The following is a 19,181-nucleotide window of genomic DNA, read 5'->3' as shown; positions in this document are numbered from 1 at the left end:
ATGAAAATGTCTTCATGATTATAATTGTCAAAAATTACTTAAACAGGTCCCAAAAGTACTACGCATAAAGGAAAGGACTGATAAATTGGACAACATTAAGGTTAAAAACTTCTTTCATGAAAAGATTATCCTTGAAAGAGTGAACATGAAAGTACAAAGAACTCAAGTGCAGTATACATAAAGAACTCCTACGGATCAATACTGAAAATACATGTTAACTCTTCACCAAAAATATACAGATGACAAGCATATGAGAAGATGCTCAAGATCGTAAGTCATAAGGGAAATGCAAACTAAAACGATGAGATACCCAATAACACACACCGATTAGAAGGGCTACAAGTCCAAAATAATCAATAACACCAAATGCTGACAAGGATGCAGAACAACAGCAACTCCCATTCATTGCTTGTGAGAACACAAAAGGGTGCAGCCACTGTGGAGAGGTCTGGCAATCTCTCACAAAGCTGTTTATAGTCTCACCGTCTGATCTAGCAATCATGCTCCTTGGCATTTACTCAAATGAGCTGAAATCTCATGCCCTCACAAAAACCTGCACATGAATGTATACACCAATTTTATTCATAATTACCAAAAAAACTGGAAGCAACCAAGATGTCCTTCAAAATGTAAGCAAATATACTGTGGTACATCCATATAATGAATATTATTCGGCAATAAAAAGAAAGGAGCTATATCAAGCCATCAAGAGACATGGAGACGTGTAAAATGCACACTGCTTAGTAAAACGCAGTCTGAGAAGGCTACATGCTATATGATTCCAACTATATGCCGTTCTGGAGCAGGCAAAGCTATGAAGACAGTGAATCCTAATATAAGCTATAGACTTTGTTTATAATAATGAATCAAAATAGGTTCATTCGCTAAAACAAGACATTAATAACGGGAGGCTGTGAGGAGATAAATAAGGAGTACAGTATACAGGAACTCCAAACTATCGGCTGAACTCTGAGCAAGCCTAAAAACTGCTCTAAAAAGTCTACTAACTAAAGACAAACAAACATCCAACTCAGTAGAAAAATGGGAAAAGACTTAAGAGCTTCACGAAAGAGAACAAATGCTTAATAAACATAAAACCCTTATTAGCACAGACCTGCAAATTAAAAATCAAAATGAGATAACACTACACATATCAGGAGGGCTAAAATATTAAAAGGACGGACAATGCCAAGTGCAAAGAGAGTGATAAGGCAAAGACTACAGAGCAAATGGAAGGTTAATCCCCTACTGGTGGGAGAGTAAACTGGTACACTCACTCACCACTGCCCACCATGACCCAGAAATGCATAAAGGTTCCCAGCAGCACTTATTTGTAATAACCCCAAACTGGAAACAACCCAAATATCTATAGTAGAAAGGATAAATTAAATGATAGTATGTTCATACAACAGAATACTATATACCTATGAAAAACGAACAGATTTCTGCTATATAATAGGGAGGATAACCTCATAAAAACAAATATTGAATGAATGAAGCCAGAAAGAAATGGGTACATACTATGAACTCAATTTAGTTCAAAAACAGCTAAACCTAATCTACGGTATCAAAAGAGGACAGTGGGGGTCAGCAGGTAATAGAGAGAACAAGGGGAACTTTTAAGGTACTGCTAATGTTCTGGTTACATATGAAAATTCATGAAGCTTTTCACTTAAAATCTACGCACTTTTCTACATTGATGTTCTATTCAATTAAATTAGTCACCTAAATACAATAATAAAGGAGTTTCAAAAAACACATTTCTGGCTTCTCCTGAAAAAAAATCATTAGCTGTGGCAATAATTAAGTGGAGCAAAGTAGGAGCCGGCCCCTGTGGAAAAAATAGGAACTCCAATTCTCCGAAACCCCAGAGCCAGCTATCAACTGCTATCACCTACTACCTTTAACTGCCTCGCTAGTTTGCATTAGTGTCTGACCTACAGACAACTGAGGTTTTGAATTCAGTTAAAGAATTGAGGTATTAAGAGAGCACAGTCTGTTCCTGCAGTTTATTAGATTACATACATTTTTCATTTTAACCCAGAAAAGCAACAGGTTTCACGTTTGCTGAGAGAAATGCTAGAGAAAGGCACCTCGGAGCCCCAGCTCCCTCCCTCCCTCCTTCCCAGCAGAGTGGCCTCAGCCTGGACCACACAGTGGAATCTCCTGTGAGCTCTAAAAGCCGTGATGCCCAGGTCCCACCATAGGCTCAGATGTCACCGGATGAGGCCCGGTCATCGAGAGCTTTAAAAGCTCCCCACATGACTCCATAATGCGCTCCAAGGGTGAACACCACCACCGGAGGTCTTGCTGCGATATTTCACGTGAGAGAATTCTAAAACAAAAAAGAAGTTTGAAAAATATTGCTAATTCCTTGAGCACTGTCTTTGCGTATGGAGACAATGTAAAAACGCTGATATACGTTAAGCATTTTAGAACTGCTGAATTGACTCTATCTAATGAAGAATTAGGTTTACTATGGTTTTCCCAGGCTAGGTTTGTGTCAAAGACCAAGATCTTGAACCCATGTTAACTCACTACTTGATTCCAGGATCATAAAATCTTTATTTTGTGTCTTATCTAATCACACTTTCTTCAAAATACTAAACACTCTGAGTTTCTGTCTACCTGAAAAGTTTGATTATGGAGAGTACAGCTTGCTCCTTTCTGAAGAAATCTTTTCATCCTTCAATACCTGATATTGATAGAAAGTAATTATTTTAAGCAGAATCTATCTCCCCTTAACTGTTACCCACCAATGACACCTAGTTTTGCCAGGGAAGCAGAGTCCCCTTAAAGCCTCAGAGCACTTCCCCTACTGCCCTGTAAGAAGCTCAAGCTCTACTTCCGTTAGCTATGCTAGCAGTCTCCGCCCCTTGAAGGAAGAGTACAGAGTTACTGAATTCATCGGAGAAAATCTAAAATGGCCTGAATTGGTAATCTGAGCAAGAACGGAATTGTTTATTCCTTTGGCTCAAGGTCTGCCTGCCTCAGCTCTCTGGAAATGAAGTATTAACAAATATCCCTTCAACAGAAAACAGAAACTTAGCAGGAGACCAACTAAAGGTTCAAGCTAGGCAGAAAAGGTTTGCACCATTCTACTGGAAAAACAGAAGCCACACAAGATCCCAAAATGTAGTTTCCATCCAGATCACATTACGGCTTATTAAGAGTAAACTAAAATAACAATGATAAAAAAAAACCCTATCTCACTCATCTTTATATTCCCAGGACAGTGCCAGGCACAAAGGTGAGTGCTCAACAAACACTCCCCCATCAATTTATGTAACAGATGAGGCTGACTTCTTTACTTATGTCCTAAAGCTAATTATTACTTTAAGACACGTTTTTATGCTACTGACAAGGGATTAATCTCCAAAATATACAAACAGCTCATACAGCTTAATATCAAAAAAACATACAACGCAATCAAAAAATGGTCAGAAGACCTAAATAGACATTTCTCCAAAGAAGACATAGAGATAGCCAACAGGCACGTGAAAAGATGCTCAATATCGCTAATGATCAGAGAAACGCAAATCGAAACTACAATGAGGTATCACCTCACACTAGTCAGAACGGCCATCATCAAAAAGTCTACAAATAACAAATGCTGGAGAGGGTGTGGAGAAAAGGGAACCCTCCTACACTGTTGGTGGGAATGTAAATTGATACAGCCACTATGGGAAACAGTATGGACGTTCCCTAGAAAATTAAAAACAGAGTTGCTATATGATCCTGCAATCCCACTTCCGGGCATGTATCCGGGGAAACTCTAATTCGAAAAGATACATTCACCCCAATGTTCAGAGCAGTTCTAGTCACAATAGCCAGGACATGGAAGCAACCTAAATGTCCATCAACAGAGGAATGGATAAAGATGTGGCACATATATACAACGGAATATTACTCAGCCACAAAAAAAAGAATGAAAGAATGCCATCTGCAGCAACGTGGATGGACCAAGAGATTATCATACTAAGTGAAGTAAGTTAGAGAAAGACAAATATCACATGATATCATTTATATGTAGAATCTAAAAAAAAAAAATGATACAAATGAACGCATTTACAAAAGAGAAATAGACTCACATACCTAGAAAACAAACTTATGGTTACCAAAGGGGATTGGGGGTGAGGGGGAGGGAGAATTAAGATTAATTGAGATTAACATATTCACACTACTATATATAAAACAGATAAACAACAAGGACCTACTGTATAGCAATAGGGAATAGGGAACTCCACTGGATACCTTATAATAACCTATAATGGAAAAGAATCTGGAAAACAATATATGCATATGTATAACGATCACTTTGCTAAGTTGCATTTAAAAAAAAAGGAAATGTTTTTGAGCAGACCTCCTCCTCCTCATTTCTGGAGGTTTCAGTTTTGACATCATTTTCCTCGGGAAGCCTAGACCACCAGTGACTGTTACCTGCTGCCATAAACAGTGTTCCTGCCGTCAGAGGACACACACCGTCCTGAGACCCAAGGCAGAGACCTCGTCTCTCTTCTTAAACTCTGCACCCTCAGCCCCTAACACAGTGCCCACCTACGACAAGAAGTGCTTCAAAATGCTTGCTGAAGAAATGAATTAACCCACATGTAGGGCTTTACAGTTATGAGGGCAGAGCAATGCAATGGACCTTTTGGACTCAAAGGCAGATTCAAATCCAACTCTGACACTTACTAGCTGAGTAGACCTTCCATATCACTTAACCTCTCTGAGCCTCATTTCCCCTATAAAAATATAGGGGAAATATAGGTGTTGTGTAAAAATCCCCACCTCCTACCTTCCATGTTTTTCTTAGAATAAAATTCATAATGAGTGACACAGAAAAACAAGCAAAATAATTTCAGATTATGAGAAACATTAAAATCGTAATTAAAATCGTAAACTGTTAGAGCAACAGTCCCCAAACCTTTTGGTTTCAGAACCCCTTGATATTCTTAAACATCACGGAGGACCCCAAAGACCTTAACTTTCTACAGGTTATACCTATTGACAGCTGCCCTACTAGAAATTAAAACTGAGCAACTTTCCAAACGCTTATTCACTGAAAAATAAATCTAGTCCATGTTAACATAAATGCACATTTTTGTGTAAAACATACTCTCCAAAAACATAGTAAGAGGAGTTTTCACTTTTGTACATCTTTTCAAGGTCTCCTTTAACAGAAGACAGGTGGATGCTCGTATCTGCTTCTGCTTTCTCTCTGTTGCAATACGTTGTTTTGAGTGAAATACATGAATATAGCGCTGCCTCACAGGGTTGGGTGTTGCCACCAGGGCTCCTGCTGAAGAGTCAGCAGTTTCACCCTTAATGGCCTGTGTATGATTAGTGCAATTGTTAACCAAGTGAAAAAGCCCAACGGACTTAGTATCACTACGAGAATATTTACCTTGCAGATGCCTGAAACTGTCTCCAGAACTCCCAGGGGTCCATGAACCAACTCTGAGAACCACTGTGGTAGAGAATGACTGGTCTAAGGCAGGGAAAGCAACTTTCAGAAGGGTCTGAGGAAGGAGGCCTCTCTCGGGAAGCTGAAGCCCAGAATGAGCAAGGGGTGGCTTCTCAGAATAGGGAGCAGCAAAGGCCCTGAGGCAGAAACAAACGTGGCCTCGTCCAGGAACAAAGGACTGAGGGCAAGGAAAGAGAAAGGAGAGTCAGACGCAGGCCAGATCAGGCAGGGTCCTGCAAGGAGTGGGACTGTAAGTTAAAGGGATGAAGGATCCTCTGCAGAGTTCTAATCAGGGTGTGGCCACCTTATTTACATTTGAAAGAGATGCCTCAGGCTGACAGGTGATGGAGACCAGCAGAGACCAGTCAGAAGGCTCCCACAGAGGCCCGCCTCGCAGTCACACTGGAGAGGGAGGGAGTAGGGCCGACTGAAAACACGCCTCTGAGGGCGAAGCTACAAAATTATGAAACGCCTTGGGGAGGAAGGGAAAGAATTATTTTTCAGTTTGGGGCCTGAAAAAGCAGGTGAACGGTGATGCCATTTGGTCAGACGGGAAAGACTGGGGGAAGAAGAGGTCGCAGCCGTATTGCAATGTAAACTTCACATTCTTTCTCTACCCTAAGCCTTTTGCAAGTGACTAAGAACTGCGGGACACTGCACTTTATTTTTTTGCATAAATCATATTAACGAGAAAAAAATTAACACTGACCAAAATAAGGCCCGATCAGGGTGCGAGGCCTTTAAGACCTCCTTCCAGACACCATCAGCCACTAACGAGAACTCTAGCAGCCACTAGGCAACTACAAACGTGCACACCTGGACTGTTCTCCAGCGACACCTCTCCAGCGGAAACTCGCGGGCGCTGCAGCCCGGTTCCCATGCCCGTGAACTTCAGCAACTGCAGTAAGAGCACTGACAACGCCGCTAAGCTTACACCTAGCCTCTCCTCCTCTCTTCCCAAACGCCGCAGCGGCAAAATGGAACGGACGCAACGGCCTTCCTTTCCAGACACGACCTCTTTCTCTTCCGAAATCCGGAGCGCCCGCCCGCCTGGGTCCCGAGCCTCAGGGGAGGGTGACGCTGGGCCACCGAGCCCGGGGCCGGAAGACGGTGCACCTGGACACGAGCCCCGCACGGTCTCGGCCCCCGTGTCACCGCGGGGGGACCCGCTCCCGAGCCCCCCGCGGGCGTCCCCCCGGGGCCCTGGCAGCTCGCGGTCGGGCCGGGCCCGCCACCCCGGGGATGCACACCGGGCCGGCGCCTTCTCGTCAGAAAGGCCTCCCACGGCCTGCGGCAGCCGGGCCGGGAGGGCGGCGGGCGGGGGAGCGGGAGGAAGGTGGCGGGCGGGGGAGCGGGAGGAAGGTGGCGGGCGGGGGAGCGGGAGGAAGGTGGCGGGCGGGGGAGCGGGAGGAAGGTGGCGGGCGGGGGAGCGGGAGGAAGACGCCGAGGACGGGGGAGGAGGACGGGGTGTGGAGGGGGGAGGAGGAACGGGGGGGGAGGAGAAGAGAGAGTAGAGGAGAGAGAGGAGGAGGAGGGCGGCGGCGCGCGCCTCGCCCCCGGCCCCGCCGCCCGCCCGCGCGGCCCAGGAAAGTAGGCCCAGCCCGGCGGAGGGGCCGGCCGCGCCGCGCCGGTATCATTCCGCCCGCACCCTGCGACCCAGCAGTCGGGCGGCGGCGGCGGCGGCGGCGGTGACGGTGGCGGCGGCGGAGCACCCACCCCGGCCCGGACCCGGCCCCCGGTCTCCAACCCCAGCCCGCTCCGCCGCCCCCGGCCCGGCCCGCTCCCGGCGCCCTCCGCACCGCATCGGGGGACTATATTCGCGCGGAGCGGCACAGCGCGGCCGGGCCGGGGCCGCTTACCGGTGTCGCCGCGCGCCTTGCTCTCCTTGGGCTTCGGGGGGCGGCCCCGCGGCATCGTCGGCGGCGGCGGCCCACCCCTCGGCCGCACACACACTCACACACATACACTCGGCGGAGCGCGCACGCGCGGGGACCGGACGCGGGGGCGCGGCGCGCACCCGGCCGAGCGGCGGAGGCGGGCGGAGCGGCTCAAGCGGACGCCGAGTCCCGGCCGAGCGCCCGCGGGCCTCACGGGGGGAAGGCGCCCAAGCGAGCGAACGGGAGAGCTCGAACCCCGCCAACTTCGGCGGGTTCCATGGCCCGGCGGGCCGTGTTCGGGGCGTTGAGGGCGGGCGCGCGGTGGGGGCTGGGAGCGGCGCCGTGCGCATGCGCGGTCGGCCGTTCGGGCCTGGGCGGACGGAGGGCGAGCGGCCGCGGTCACCTAGCGGCGGCGCCTCCCGAGGTGTTGGGCAGCCGAAGTCAACGCAGCCGGTAAGGCCGTCGGGAAAGTAAGTAGGAAAGGTGTCCTTGTAACGGGCCGAGGTAGTGAGAAGGAGCTTTCCAGGTGGAGTCAGGTAAAAGAAACAACCCAGCCACGGGTCCTTCCTGTGCCGCGTGCGTAGTCTGCGTCCTGTGTGTGTATATGCTCGTGTAATTCCAGGAAAACTGGGCGCTCCATCTCCCCGGGTTGCTTCCGGAAGGCCTTTGAGAGCATCCCTGTGAAAACCACAGGGGTAAAAAGGCTGGGAGCCTAAATTTACCCAAAACATCGACCTTGGACTGAGGAGGACCCACCCAGAAGTCACTTGTGTTCCTATCCTCTGATGTAATGCATTAAAATTTACAATTTCAAATGTGTCCATCTGTTATTTTTGTTGTTGTTGCCCATACTGACTTAACCCAAAACCCGAACAGGAACATGACGGCAGAGTGTTAGGTGAGGTCAAACAAAGCCAAAAGAAAGTAGTCTAACATCGTCTTAGTATCCTCAGAAAAATTAATGCAAAGCCATAAATAATGACCACCAACTGCACGCAGGGTATTATGAGGGAATACAAAGGTTAACAAGACAATCTGTCCCCCCGAAAAACTTGGAACCATGGGGCAAGAAACACAAAACTAGTCAAAAATCCACAGAGAACTTTGAGAAGGACAAGGTTAATTATAGTTAGAAAAGTAAATACAAAAGACCCCTCTCTTAACTGAAACTTAGTAAGTGGTTGGGTGCTAACAGATGGTAAAGGGTCTTCTACCTGGAGGCAACAGGTGAAGAAGGAGGTAAAGTAGGAAAAACTAAAATGAGTCTTATCTGTTAGGGGTTTTATATACATCCAATTCCTGAAAAAACTAAACACGCTCAGGTTATTCAACCTCCCGACATCAGGCAGCCAGTGGATGGCAGATGGGATTTAGCAATGAACATTTACTGTTCTTTAACTTCTTAGCATGTTTTAGTGCCTTACATAAAATACTTCTAATCCGTACAACATTCCTTCAAGGTACTCTTTTAGGAATGAGATTCAGAGAGGTTAAGGAATTTGCTTAAGGCTACATAGCCTGTAAGCAAATCCAAGACGCAAACCAAATCTGCTTACCTGTTAACCCCATGCTCCTAGTTGCATCACAGCAGAAGTCTACGTTAAGTTTAGACAAAATATGACAGGGGCTTCCCTGGTGGCGCAGTGATTGAGAGTCCGCCTGCCGATGCAGGGGACACGGGTTCGTGCCCCGGTCCGGGAAGATCCCACATGCCGCGGAGCAGCTGGGCCCGTGAGCCATGGCCGCTGAGCCTGCGTGTCCGGAGCCTGTGCTCCGCAACGGGAGAGGCCACAGAGGCCACAGAGGTGAGAGGCCCGCGTAACGCAAAAAATATATATATATATATGTATATATATATATATATGACAGTACTACCATATGCATGTTAGGGCTGGAGTACCTTGTAAGGCTGAGAAAATGGAGACAGATAATAATCCTTGGTCATTTATAAATCAGTTTGGATGATGGTGATGTGTTTGTGAATGTATACCCTATTTTGTTCTGAAAAAGATTTGAAGCAATTTATATCAGGGGAAAAACATGAGGAAGTCAGGACAATGGAAACAATAGAAAAAGTGAGTCAGCACCCAAACTAATGAAATGCTTATAAAAAGCAAATAGGAAATCAAACTCCAGGTTTCTTAGCCCAAGCAGAAAAGTGGACATGATTAGTTACAAGATCCTCACTTAATCCATGAAAGAGAACTGCACCTCCATCACTGTACCCGCTATGTAGTTCCGTAGGCTTCTTTCTTCATCATACATGTATACCTACACATATCTGCAGAGACGTTTTGACTTCTTCCCTTCTGGTTTGGATGACTTTTATTTCTTTTTCTCTTTTTTTCTGGCGAGGACTTTCCAGTGCAATGCTGAATAGAAGTGAGCGTGGGCACCCTTGTCTTGTACCTTGTACCTAGTCATAGTGGGAAAGCTTTGAACGTTTCACCACGAGTAAGATGTTAGCTGTGGTTCTGTCATATATGGCCTTTATTATGTTGAGGTACGTTCTTTCTCTACACAATTTGTTGCGAGTTTCTATCACGAAAGGATGTTGAATCTTGTGAAGTGCATTTTGTGCATCTGTTGAAATGAGCATATGATTTCTGTCTATTAATGTGGTATAGCCCATGTGCTGTTCTTCGTTGCTTCCCAGGAATAATTCTGCTTGCTCGTGGTGTGTGAGCCTCTTACTGTGCTGCTGAAATCACTTTGTGGATATTTTATTGAAAATGTTCGCATCCATGTTTATGAGAGGTATTGGCCTATAGTTTTCTTTTTTTGCTGTGTCTTTATCTGGCTTCGGTATCAGGATAATTCTGATAAAAATGAGTTTGGGAGTGTTCTCTCTTCAGTTTTTGAAAGGGTTTGAGAAGGATTGGTGTTAATTCTGCTTTAAATGTTTGGTAGAATTTACTGGTGAAACCACCTAGTCTTGGGCTTTTCTTTGGTGGGAGCTTCTTGATTACTGTTTCAATCTCCTTACTCATTATCGGTTTATCCAAATTTTCTGTTTCTTCATGATTCAGCCTTGGTAGGTTGTATATAGGTTGGTTTTCTATACTCTCCCTCCTGGGTGTGTCAGAGGGTTCCATGGAGGACTGCTCTTTTCCTCCTTTTCATTTCGAAGTTGATAACTATATCAGACATTTAAAAAGGGGGCATAAAACATATCCTCCCCAGAATCACCACACAGGGCACAGCTAGAAAACAGGACCAACACCGTGGAATCTCCATATGTGAGATGACTGAGAATGTCCTCCCCCTAGAGATACCTGCTCTCCTGATACTATAATAATCATCCCCTTGCCTTTACAGTTGTACAGTCTATTTAGATGTCTTTAAATAAACGAAGTATTCGTCAGTTGGCCCAGCTTTGGAACATTTTCTTAAAGTTCTTCCAAATTCTGCTTCCTTGCTCAATATTGTGTTTGTGAGATACAGTGATGCCGATGCATATAGCTGCAGTTCATTTATTTTCACTGTTGTATTTCATTGTAAGACTATGCCATAGAGTATTCATTCAGTCCATGATGGACTTTGGGGTTATGTCAAGTTCTGTTTTGTTTTGTTTTTAATTTTTACTGGAGTAGAGTTTACAATGTTGTGTTAGTTTCAGGGATACAGCAAAGTGAATCAGTTATACATATATCCACTCTTTTTTAGATTCTTTTCCCATATAGGCCATTACAGAGTATTTGTAGAGTTCCCTGTGCTATACAACAGGTTCTTATTAGTTATCTATTTTATATATAGTAGTGTGTATATGTCAGTCCCAATCTCCCAATTTATCCCTCCCCCCCATCCCCTGGTAACCATAAGTTTGTTATCTACATCTGTGACTCTACTTCTGCTTTGTAAATAAGTTCATTTGTGCCTTTTAGATTCCACATGTAACTGATATGATATTTGTCTTTCTCTGTCTGACTTACTTCACTCAGTATGGCAATCTCTAGGTCCATCCATGTTGCTGCAAATGGCATTATTTTGCTCTTTTTTATGGCTGAGTAATATTCCATTGTATATATATATATACCACATCTTCTTTATCCATTCCTCAGTTGATGAACATTTAGGTTGCTTCCGTGTCCTGGCTGTTGTAAATAGTGCTGCAGTGAACATTGGGGTGCATGTGTCTTTTTGAATTACGGTTTTCTCCAGGTATCTGCCCAGGAGTGGCATTGCTGGGTCATATGGTTTTGTTTGTAAATGAACATATGCTGCTATGAGTAGTCTTGTACTTGCCTTCTGGTGTTGATTTTTTAAATACAGTATGAAAAATATTTGTGCCTATTATTTTATTTTTTGCTTTCAATTTGTTCCATCATCTAAGTTTACTTTTCTCTACTTTCTTGCCTTCTTTTGGATTGACATTTTTTTCTCGTTCAACTTTTTCTCCTTTCTAATTTGAAAGTTATATGCTGTATTCTGTAAGGGAACCCTAGAAACTTCAAGATAATACTTATAAAAGTTGAATGTTAATAAATATATTTACCCTTCTCCTAATTTATATACCACTTAGTTCTGTGTTTTAATTCTACTTTTAAGCTTCAAAAGATATTATTATATTATTTTATTTAGTCTGATTTGTCTAAATATACCTCCATGTTCCAATTTTTTTGTCCTCCACATTCCTTGTATCTCTGACCTTCATCTGCTCTCTCTTTCCCTCTGTCTCATACACGTACTGTACAACTTCACTTAGTAAGCATGGCTAGTGCCAAACACTCTCATTTTTTGTTCACCTGAAAATTATTTTGCCCTCATTCTCTTTTTTTTGCGGTACGCGGGCCTCTCACTGCTGTGGCCTCTCCCGTTGCGGAGCACAGGCTCCGGACGCGCAGGCTCAGCGGCCATGGCTCACGGGCCCAGCCGCTCCGCGGCATGTGGGATCCTCCCGGACCAGGGCACGAACCCGCGTCCCCTGCACGGCAGGCGGACTCTCAACCACTGCGCCACCAGGGAAGCCCTGCCCTCATTCTTAAAAGTACTTTTTATGGGTAAATAATTCTAGGTTGACAATCATTTTCTTTCAGTCCACTGACAGTGTTCCACTTTTTAGCTTGGCTTCTGTCATGGGTGATGAAGTCTCATCAGTCTTTGTTCTTTGGAGGTTATCATCGTCACTGGAAGTTGTTAAGGCCCCTCTCAGCTGTTCGTGTCATGCAGATTCATCACGGTATGCCTAAGTATGGATTCTTTTTATTTACACTTTCAAGAATTCATTTTAAACTATAAGTGAACTTTCTCTTTCTCCTGGAATCCCAACCAGATTCATGATAGGCCTTCCCATTTTATTTGCCATGTTTCTTAACTTTTCTTTCATATTTTCTGCCTCTTTCTCTCTGTAGTGCATTATGGATACTTTTTTAATATTTATTTTGCAGTTCACTGATTTTATCTTCTGCCATGTCTTCAGTTAAACCTATTCATTGAGTTTGATAATTCAGTTATCTTCTGTTGTATCTCTTGTAATTTGGTTCTTTTTCAAATCCATTTGGTAACTTTTTCCAGCTTTTTAATGAGAAAATTATCAAACCAACCTTTCAAAAAGCTGAAAGAATGAATAGTCAAATGAACACCTGTGTACTGACACCTAGATTCAAGCGTCTTACTATTTCTGCCATATTTGCTTTATCTATTTATTTTTTCTTTCTTTTTTCCAAACTATTTAAAATAAGTTGTAGACATCCCATTTTACCCCTAAATAGTTCAGCATGTATCTCCTAAGAACACTGGAATTTTCTTACATATCCACAATACCATTATTATACCTACAGAAATTAGCAATAATCTCCTAAAATGGTTAATACCTAGTCCATATTCAGATGCTCCCAATTGGCCCTGAAGTTTGTTTTCCCAGTCAGGATCCAATAAGGGTTAATGTCTTTAAGTTTTTATTGTGCCTCATTTTATTTTTCACAGCTTTATTGAGATGTAATTTACAGAGAGTAAACTGCACATACTAAAGAGTAAAGTTCAGTAAGTTGGACACATACAGCTGTGAAGCCATCAGCACAATCAAGCTGTGAATTATCCTATCACCCCTGAGACTTGCTTGTTCCCCTTTGTATTCCTTCCTTCCCCCTACTTCCTACTTATTTCCCTGGCACCCACTGATCTTCTTTTTGTCACTATAGATTAATTGCATTTTCTAAAATTTTGTATAAATGGAATTCATACAATATTCTTTTTGTCTAACTTCTTTCACTCAGAATAATTGTTTTGAAATTTATCCATGTTGTTGCATGAATCAATAATTGATTACTTTTTATTGCTAAACATTATTTCCTTTTGTTTTGAGATATGATTGACATAAAACATTGTACTAGTTTCAGGTGTGCGATGTAATGATTTGATAATTGTAAATATTGTGAAATGATCACAATAAGTCTAGTTAACATCCATCACCACACACAGTTACAGTTTTTTCCTCATGCTGAGAACTTTTAAGATCTATTAGCAACTTTCAGATATACAATACAGTATTACTAACTATAGTTACCGTTAGTAACTATGGTTACGTTATATTCCTAGGACTTATTTATTTTATAAAAATACAGAACGCTTCACAAAACTGCAGTCGTCCCCGTGTAGGGACTATGCCTATCTCCTCTGTATCGTCCCATTTTTCGCGCTGTTGAAATAGCACAGAATAGCGTTTCGGTGTGTGGAGGGACCACGGCTTCTCTAACCACCCACCTTAGATGGCGGCTTAGATTGTTTGCACGTTTTGACTGTTATAAACAGGATCCGGACTAGGGTGAGAGAAGCAGGGCACCTTGTGTGCAAACTTAAGGAGGTGCTCGCTGTCAGGTTTGTGCAAATGTCCCACTTGCCTTGCCCTCATACCAGCCCTGATTGCAGATAAAACTGCTGTGAACATTTGTGTCAAGTCTCGGCATGGACATATACTTTTCATTTCTCTGGGGTAGATACCTAGGAGTGGCATGGCAGGGTGATACGGTAGTCGTATCTTTTTCTAGAAGCTACTAAACTGCTTTCCAAAGTGGTTGTACTGTCTTACATTTCTACCACAATGCATGACCTTCCAGTTGGTTTACTTCCTCACCAGCACTTGGAATGGTCAGCCTTTTGAATTTTACTCTTTCTAGTGGGCGTGTAATGGTATCTCACTGTGGTTTTAATTTGCCTTTCTTTAATAACTAATTATGTTGAGCATCTTTCCATCTGCTTCTTTGCTGTCCGTGTATTGTCCTTGATGTATTTGTCTGTTCAAATCTTTTGCCCATTTTTAATTGGATTGTCATCTTATTATTAAATTGTAGAGTTTTTTTAATATTCCAAATATAATTTATTTGTCAGATATATGTTTTGCAATATTTTCTCCTAGTATGTGGCTTGCCTTTTTATTTCCATAAAGTGTTTTTTGAATAGCATAAGTTTTTATTTTTTTGAAGTCTAAACTACCAGTTGTTCCATGACTTTTATCATTTTTAAGAAACTTTGCCAAAGTCACTAAGATTTTCTGTGTTTTCTTCTGGAAGTTTTAGCTCTTACTTTTAGGTCTTTCTCCATCTTGAGTTAATTTTTGTATACGGTATGAGGTAAGGGTTGAGTTTTATTTTTTTTCCAATATACTATCCAGTTGTTCCAGCACCTTTTATTTAAAAGATTATCATTTCTCCATTGAAATGCCATGCCAACACTGTTTAAAATTAAATGATCATATAGGTATTGGTCTATTTTAAACTCTGTTCTGTTCTATTACTTTTTTGCTTATTTTTTCTCCAGTGCTACACTGTCTTTAATACTGTAGCTTTATAGTAAGTCTTGAAACCTAGTAGTGTTAAGTTCTCTAAATTTGCTCTTTTGCAAAGTTGTTTTGCCTATTCTAAGTCATTTTGACATTTCCTGAATTTTAAAATCAGCTTGTCAATTTCTTTAAAAAAAAAACCTGAGTTTTTGAGTAGAATTACTTTGAATCCTTAGATTGATTTGGAGTAAATTCGCACCTTAACAATATTAAGTCCTCCAATCTATGACCACAGTATCTTTATTCAAGTCTTCTTTAATTTCTCTTTGCTACAATTTGTAGTTTTCAGTGATCAAGTCTTGCCCATCTTTTGTCAAATGTATTCCTCCCATTTCGTATTTTTGAGGTTTTATTAAATATATTGTTTATCTAGCTTCAACTTGATTGTTCAATTGATTTTTCAATATTGTCTCTTTATCCAGAAACCTTGTTAAACTCATTTATAAGTCAGTCTAGCTTTTTCTGTAGATTCCCAAGGGTTTTTAAAATAAATGATTATGATTTCTACAAATTAAGTATTTTACTTATTTTCCAATATGGAGCCTTTTTTTCTTTTTCTTGCTTTGTTGCACTGGCTAGAACCTCTAATAATAGTTCTAGTACTAATGGATAGACACGATAACAGCAAATTTTTTTTTTCCTCTTTCATATTAGGAAGAATTCAGTCTTTCCCCATTAATTATATTTTTCCTATTGGTTTTTTATAGTTGAGGACATTCCCTTCTTTCCCTAGATGGTGAGGGTTTCTATCACGAATGAATGTTTGATTTGCTAAAATTTTGTTAAGAACTTTCACATCTATGTTCATGAGTGTTAGTAGTGTGTAGTTTTCCTTGTAATGTGTTTTTCTGGTCTTACTGTCAGAGTAATACTGGTCTCATAGATTGGATTGTGAGGTAGTCCTTCCTCTTGAATTTTACAGAAGAGTTTAGCATTAGCACAGTTTTCAAGTCATAGAAATAATGTTTAGGTTTTTTGATTTGTTGCTGTTTGTTTCTCATCTGTCAAGAATTAAATACCAGCAGCCAGTTTTCAAGTTAAAATGAAGATGCAAGCAAAACCATTGGGTATTAATTTGCCACCAGGCACATTCACACGTTTAATCTCTTTCAGTTGTCCCAGGAATAGAAGTGTAGACTCCCATTTTACAAAACTCTCTCAAAAGAGGTTAAATAACTTGCCTAAGGTCACACAGTAGGTCTTGGAGTTCAGATTGGAAAGCAGGTCTCTAGGTATCCAGAGCCCTGTGCTCTTTCCCATACCAGATGAGCAAATGAAAGTACATACCTCGCCATTCGAGAAGCTGAGATCTGGGAGTGGGAATCTGAGTTCACTCCAGAGTTGCTTGAATTCACAGATTCCAAACTGAACTAGACTCTGAAATCTGCCTGAAGCTGAAACTGCCTGGAGTACTTTCAGAAGTAAACTGACTTAGTTTGGCACCTAAGAAAATTGAAATAATATGATAATAGAAATAATAACTTATGATAACTAAATAAAATGGTTACTAGGTATATAGTTTGGCACCTAAGAAAATTGAAATAACATGATAATAGAAATAATAACTTACGATAAGTAGATAAATAAAATGGTATAAGCTAGAACTGTAGTAACACCAATCAGCCTGTCTCACGACTTTCTCAAGAAGCACTCAGTAGCCCAAGAAAACAGGCACAGGCCCACACGGACGGGATGGCGTGAGCACAAAGCAAGAAAGCGACCGGGGGCAGGGGTTAGGGGTAAACTCGGGAGCCACCAAGAGCATGATTTCAAAAAGCACAGTCAGCTGATGTGCAGTAAGGGATGACATCATTCAAACACCACTCAAGTAAGGAAGCAAACGATGCGCGCAGGGGGAGAGTGTCTTGGATAATAAGGAAAGTGGATGTGGGTCCTGATCAGCATTGATGGGTGGAACAGCGGGAAAAATCAAGTTTGCCATCAGTGAGGAGACTCTAAGACACCAGAAGAAAGAACAATTGCTTTAAAACTTCCAACACATTTTCTCCCATAGATTCCTCAGAGTTGCTGACAGAAAACAGGTGTCAGGCTGTGTGAGCCCAGGAAAATCGCCTTACCTTTCCAGGTCTCGGGCCGTAAAATGAGAAAGCTGAACTAGTGTCTCTCTGAGGTCCCGAGCGATTTTAACTCTGTGACTGCTCTGTGCTTCAACCAAAAACCATCAAACACTATTTTTTTTCCCCAGGGAGAGTCTGTTGGATAACAGTTTAAAGTCAGTGGCCCTTGAGCAGGACACTTCCAGGGATCAGGGGTCGGGGTGTCCTGCTTGCCCACTGATCACAGGTGTGAGCGTTACTCTGGGCTGTAAGAAAAACGAAAATGTACTCATGATTCACTAGCAAACTCAGAGCCCAGCTTCACCATGTGGCTCAGTGGCAGCGCCTCCCTGGGAGGCCGGGCCCACAGAACCAGCCATGTTTAAAGGGAGGGCACATCCCACCCCATTTGCCCTGAGTCCTAAACACAGCCAGCCTCAGTGCCTGTGAATGTACGTATCTTTATGCATCTGTTTTCTCTTTGTATATTGTGATATGTATCTCGTTCATTCTCACTGCTGTAAACAGTTCTGTTATATTAACTATATTAAATTTTCTTATCTATTCTGTTGGTGAAATTTAGGCTATTTCTCTTTTTCTTATTATTACAAATAAAATTGCTCTGAACATTCTTATACATGTGGACATAAGTATGCTGGGTTGTAGGAATGGAGTTACTGAGATTTAAAATGATTTTCCAGTGTAATTGTAATAATCTACATTCTTACCAGCAGTGTCTGAAAACACCCTCATCACCGTCTGGTATGACCAGACTTCTTAATTTTTGTCAACCTGTGGGGTCTTATTTGAGTTTTCCTAATTTCTAGTGAGGTTGAACTTTTCTTCCCTTGTTTTTCCTCTTCACTGATTTGCCTGTTTTTATTTTTGCCTATTTTAAGCATTAGGTTTATGTTTTTTACTATAAGATCTATAGTAATTCTTTAGATATTCTGAATACTAATATTTTATCAGATAAATGTGTTATAAACGTCTTTCTATTCTGTGGCCCATTTTGGTTTGTCATTTGAGAAACGCAAGTTTTAATTCTAACATAATTTCGTGGACCAGCGTTTTTCCCTATCGCAAGAAGAATCCAAGTTGTTCATCGTGATCCTTTCTAATTCCCCCGGAGACCCCTCCCCAGCCCCGAGCCTGTGTCCCCCGCGCTGCGGTGACCTGACCCAGGCGTCCCCGCTCTGGGCCCGCTGGTTGCCCTCCCTCTTTCGCATCCAGCGCGTCGTCCCCACCCCGCCCCCAGCCACACAGTCACACAATCACTTTGATGCTGCCCGGTCTCTTAGCGCAGGGTGGGTCTCCCCCGCTAGGTTTTGGATTGTCGAATCCGCTTCCCCAGGCGGAGAGATCTGAGGGGAGGCAAGGCGCGTGAGGCTGGGGACCAGCCCGGGGTGGTCCGGGTGTGAACGCGCCACCCCGGGCTGGGGAGCCAGGGGCGAGGCCGAGTCTCAGCGGGTGAGCTGCAGGGTCTGGAGATTCATCACACAGGCAGAGGCGGCGTGGGGGGAGCAGGGAAAGGGACCCGGGCCCGGGACTGATGCAGGTGGAGCAGGCTCGCGCGCTCACCCAGCGCCCTGGCTGGTCACCATCACTTTCCACCCGCGCCGGGACCCAGAGGCTGCGACGTGCCGCCCGGGGCACCGGAGCTCCCCGCGCCCCCCGCCAAGGTGGAGGCCGCCCTCGTGGAGACGGCGGGGCTGGGTTCCATCCCCAGGTGACTAGATCCAGGGATGACAGTGTACACACGGGAAGGGAAAGAAGGAAAAGACAGGAGCAGAATGGAGAAAATGAAGAAATGAGAGAAACAGAGTCGGGGAGGAGGAGCGCCACCTGGTGGCAGATCGCGCCGCCTGCACTCTCCCCGCCGCAGCGCAGACCCGGGCCGTTTACGATACAGGCCTGACCTCCAGCGCTGAAGCGGTCATTGGCACATACTGGACGCTTATAATAACGATATTCATTGAGCAACAACTCTGAGGAGTTTTTTT

The 19,181-nt window shown here is 43.3% G+C and overlaps 1 protein-coding gene across 9 annotated transcripts in view; it reads right to left on the bottom strand.

Moving 5' to 3' along the window:
- ZNF236 (zinc finger protein 236) overlaps positions 1-7,965 on the bottom strand; it is a 102,436-nt gene extending 94,471 nt beyond the window's left edge. For 3 of the 9 annotated variants that reach the window (XM_073790830.1, XM_073790829.1, XM_073790831.1), the window contains exon 1: positions 5,408-5,470. Coding sequence is in view for 4 of the 9 variants with exons in the window: in XM_073790828.1 (XP_073646929.1) it covers positions 5,408-5,470; positions 6,284-6,347 (127 nt within the window). In the remaining 5 variants the exon portion in view is untranslated. The other 6 variants (XM_019937233.3, XM_073790832.1, XM_073790828.1 and 3 more) reach the window with 5 other exon arrangements.
- Between the last annotated feature and the right edge of the window lie 11,216 nt (positions 7,966-19,181).

The sequence above is a fragment of the Tursiops truncatus genome, chromosome 13 (assembly GCF_011762595.2).
Source record: "Tursiops truncatus isolate mTurTru1 chromosome 13, mTurTru1.mat.Y, whole genome shotgun sequence".
In the NCBI taxonomy this organism is placed as follows: domain Eukaryota; kingdom Metazoa; phylum Chordata; class Mammalia; order Artiodactyla; family Delphinidae; genus Tursiops; species Tursiops truncatus.
The sequence above is the reverse complement of the archived record's forward strand: the minus strand, read 5'-3'. Positions and strand labels throughout refer to the sequence as shown.